Genomic DNA, 4223 nt, shown 5'->3' with positions numbered 1-4223 from the left:
GGGTGTTTGGGTAGGGGTTGTAGCACTCAGATTGCTGGAGGATCCAGGAAGCAGGACACTGATACAGTAGGTAATAATTAAGACTGACTTTTCTCAGCAAGCTACAGGTACTAATTAACCTCTTTTGTGCCAGTTAATCTCAAGATGAATTGCATGCAAGTTTGCTGCAGTCAGTGTGTGAATGTCCACTGAACACATATGTTCGTTTATGCTTTTTCCTTTTCTGCATGTATTTTTGCTTAGCGATGTGTGTGTATCTGATAGAACATTAGTGTTTGTGTGTCAATATTTATGTTATTTTGGTATTTTAACCTAGTAACGTTATTTCTTTTCCAGCCAGGAAGCTCTTTTCATCTGCATCATTTATTTCTACTGCTCCTATAACCCCTACACACGTGTACAATGTGGCTTTTAGAGAGGATCCGTGGCACCGTAGACCATAGCACTGGGCGTCAGTCTGGAGAAACTGGTGACAAACAATCCAAGAGTGGACCCTACAGCAATGTGCTAACACCAGACAAGATCCCAGATTTCTTTATCCCTCCAAAACTGACCAGCATGCCAGCCGAGGGTGGAGGGGCTGAGGGAGTATCTGCAGGAGAGGGGACTCCATCTAAACCCAACCTTGGTACATCTGCCTCTGAGCAGAATTTGTCAGGTAGACGCCCTCAGCGCAGTCCACGTTTGCCAACCAAAGCTGCCTCAGAAAGTCGCAACCTATTGAAAGCAGCCAATCGTCACATTATACAGATTGAGAGTGCCGATGAATGGGCATCAGAGGAAGACTTGGGCACAAATGCAGACCCTCAGTCTCAGACTGCAATGTCTCTGCCATATGTCCCTAAAGCTCAAACATCGTATGGGTTTGTAACGCTGATGGAGAGCCCGCACACCCGGCGCAAGGAATCTCTCTTTCACAGTGAGCAAGGCTCCCTCTCCCCTTGTCCATCTCAATCTAGTTCTCCAAGTTCTCAGAGACGAAGCGCAACAGAAGGAGGAGGAGGGTCCCAACTGAACCCCTCAGACTTTGGCATGTCATTGATGAACCCCTACCGTTATTTTAGTGGTGGTGAGAGTGATACCTGCTCCTCAGCTGAGTCCTCACCATTCAGTTCTCCACTGCTTTCTCGCTCAGTCTCACTGCTTAAGATCTTTACACCAGACACACAATCTAAGCTTATAAAACTCAAGCACTCTGTGGCCAGAAACAGCTCACTATCTACAGATGAGTGCAGCTCAGCAGACACCAGTCCCAGCATGCCCAGAAGGAGACTACGTGGTGCGAAGGGAGCTGGCGTGGTTGCAAGCCAACAAGGCATTTCTCCATTAGATCTCCCGCAAAAAGAACATAATGTTGGACTCAGCAAAGGTGGTAGTATGAGGCTTGTAGCGGAATATGATCCATCCAATGCCCGACTTAGGGTTCGGTTGATTGCAGCAGAGCACCTATTTGATAAACTGTGTGACCTCAAAGGGGTGAACTGCTGTGTTGTCTTATATCTGAACCCAGGCAAAGTCCACCGTCAAAGAAGCACCATCATCAAGAACAGTCGGAACCCAGTGTTCAATGAGGACTTTTTCTTTGATGGTCTGGTGGCTGGAAGTGCCAAGAAGATGTCACTAAAACTGAAGGTGTTGAACAAAGGCAGCAGCCTGAAAAGAGACACTTTACTGGGGGAAAAGGAGATCCCACTGACTGCTCTCTTGCCATTCCTATGAGAATGGACAAAATGAGGTGATGTCATGGGGTGGGAGGAGGTTAGTTTTTCTCTGCATCAGGGGCTGCATTTCACCAGTGGTGCTATGCCGCTGTGCTGAGGTGTAAAACCCTGCGGAGCTTTGAACCCTTAAAACTACAGGCACGCAGATTATTGCACCTTGGAAGTTGTTACAGACATGCAGCTAATAGCATTTTCAGTTGACATCACTTTCAGATAAATCAAAAAATATCTTAATGTGTGAATGGTAATGCACGTTTAAGCAACAGACCTGCAGAATATTGCACTTAAGTAGTTATTCATGTTACCCGCATCTTTAGAGACCATTACTACAAACCATGCAATGTCAACAGGCAGAGGTGTTTAAACAATAACACCACATTGCTCTATGAGAATCAGCACAATATATGTTTTACAGCATAACGATTTTGGTACTGAAAAAGATAATCCTTGATTTGCATTGTATATATAATTCTACTGCAGATAACTTTCAGTGTCTGACTCACATGCTGATAAGATACCAGAAACCCACCAAACAAAAAGCCAGTGCCTGCAGCTACACCTCTGCTAGATTACTTCTCTTCGGCCCCTATCGGCCTGCCGCCCTAAACAACTAGGTACCGCCTCCCCTGGCATATTAGCCTGGAAATTAATGCACTCTATCTGGCAACTGCGCAGTGACGCTGTTTTGTATGACCGTAACCTTGAGCTACAAGTGACATGCTTCCATTAATTCTATAGATGTCAAAAGCAGATAGAGTTGTTAGTGTCTGCATGCACAGGTTATAAGTCCCTTTCTTGTAGCATTCTACCCATACCTGCTACCATACCCATCAACACTCTGCACCTTGCAGCAGCATTTTAAAAATGTTAGACAAGGGTTCTCATATCCATTTTTTTTTTACTGGTTGAAAACATTGATTTATTATTTAAAAATAGTTAACCTGGAAGAATACAGTGACATTTCTCTTGTTTTCAAAAAAGACATGTGAAGTTCAACAAACATTTTTGTTCTTTTTCTTCCCCATTATTAAAATGTATTGAGTAGTGGTTGGCAGAAATGATGGCTGAGAATCATGGCATTTTTATTCACTGAGAGGGGGAGAGGTAGCTAAGTGGAATGGCCTCCCAGCAGAAGTGGTCGAGGTTAATACAATGAGGGAAACACACATGGGGTAGGCATATGGTTGCTGAATATAAGACAGGACCATGGAACCAATAAATTATGGAAAAACTGAGCAGATTTGATTAGCTGAATTATTTGCCATAAATTTATGTTTTTTCCTAACATAAGGCCATTCTTTACCTTTCAAGAACTATTTTTGATTTTGGATTTTCTCCATGCTATACTATAGACAGGGTCTATATGGGAGCAACCATTGTCACATCTAATCAGTCAATTGTAAATGCCCTGCATTATATCAGGGAAAAGAGATAATCACAAGTCTAATGCATATGCATGTTCAGCCTTAATGACTTACATGGGGGTCCCCATGTAACATGTGTAAGGAATCAAAGTGACATGTGTGTTTATGTGTGTCTTAGTCTGAGACAGGTCCACATCGGCATATATGTTTTCATTTTGCTTGCTTCAATGAACTTACAGAAGTATCTGTTTAAAAATAGTCATTGGGTGAACAAGGAAAGCACAATGGTTGCTTGGTTAATCATGAGGTTTTAGTATTTTGAGTATCACCACTAAAACTGAGTTTTTCTTGACTAGTCTTTTTGCAAGCTGTTTTGCCATGATTCTCATCCAGTTGAGAAGCAGGGAAGGTGAAATTCTCCAAGAGCTGGACAGCTTTGTGTTGGGTGGATAATTTACCAAGGGGTTGATACAATGAATGTTTTTTCATTGGAATTGCCAAGTCTACAATCTAAAGGACTAAAGCAAATACAGACCTTTGAGAATGTTTGTTGAGAAACTTGCTCTGACATAAAAATAACTGCACATTAACCACACATTAACTCCTGGCATCCCCTTCTGCAATACCCTCCATTCCACACTATATCTCCTTTTACTATCTCGTCTCTGTTAGGTCAGTTTCTTTGACATGGAGTAGATGTTTATATAGCTGTCTATAATCCAGCAATACCCTCATAAACTTGCACATGATGTATTTGTAAATATAAATTATTTGAAGCATGACATATTTACCAATTTGCACGGTTGTTTCTGAGTTGTTGCCTCCCTCTGTTTGTTGTACTTTGACATTTTTTGTTTAAAAAGGATATCATTAAAGGCTATAGTATTTTACATGCAAGTTTACCACTGCGGTAGAATGTGCAATTAGCACTGCTGCTGTGGACTACAGCTCCCACAATGCTCAGATAGTCTCAATACAGACTTAAATTATAGAAGTTGAGGTCCAAAGCACGGAGATTAGATGTACTTGGCTGATGAATATGTTATTCCTGAAACAGACCATAGATTCACTTTCAGAGGAGCCATCCATAAGTCAGGTTAGGAATCTTGTGAGTGGAGGACCATTTCCAGGGTACCTC

The 4223-nt window shown here is 42.2% G+C and overlaps 1 protein-coding gene across 1 annotated transcript; it reads left to right on the top strand.

Moving 5' to 3' along the window:
- The first annotated feature begins 402 nt into the window (after positions 1-402).
- On the top strand, positions 403-1719 carry LOC149289421 (C2 calcium-dependent domain-containing protein 4C-like). The gene has a single exon (XM_089490648.1). The coding sequence runs from the start codon at positions 403-405 to the stop codon at positions 1717-1719; it is 1317 nt and encodes a 438-aa protein (XP_089346774.1).
- Positions 1720-4223: the final 2504 nt, after the last annotated feature.

This window comes from Sceloporus occidentalis, unplaced genomic scaffold, assembly GCF_023333645.1.
Source record: "Sceloporus occidentalis isolate IW3139 unplaced genomic scaffold, rSceOcc1.0.p SCAF_45, whole genome shotgun sequence".
NCBI classification, from domain to species: Eukaryota; Metazoa; Chordata; class Lepidosauria; order Squamata; family Phrynosomatidae; genus Sceloporus; species Sceloporus occidentalis.
Note: the sequence above shows the minus strand (reverse complement) of the source record. Positions and strands in the feature narration are given on the sequence as shown.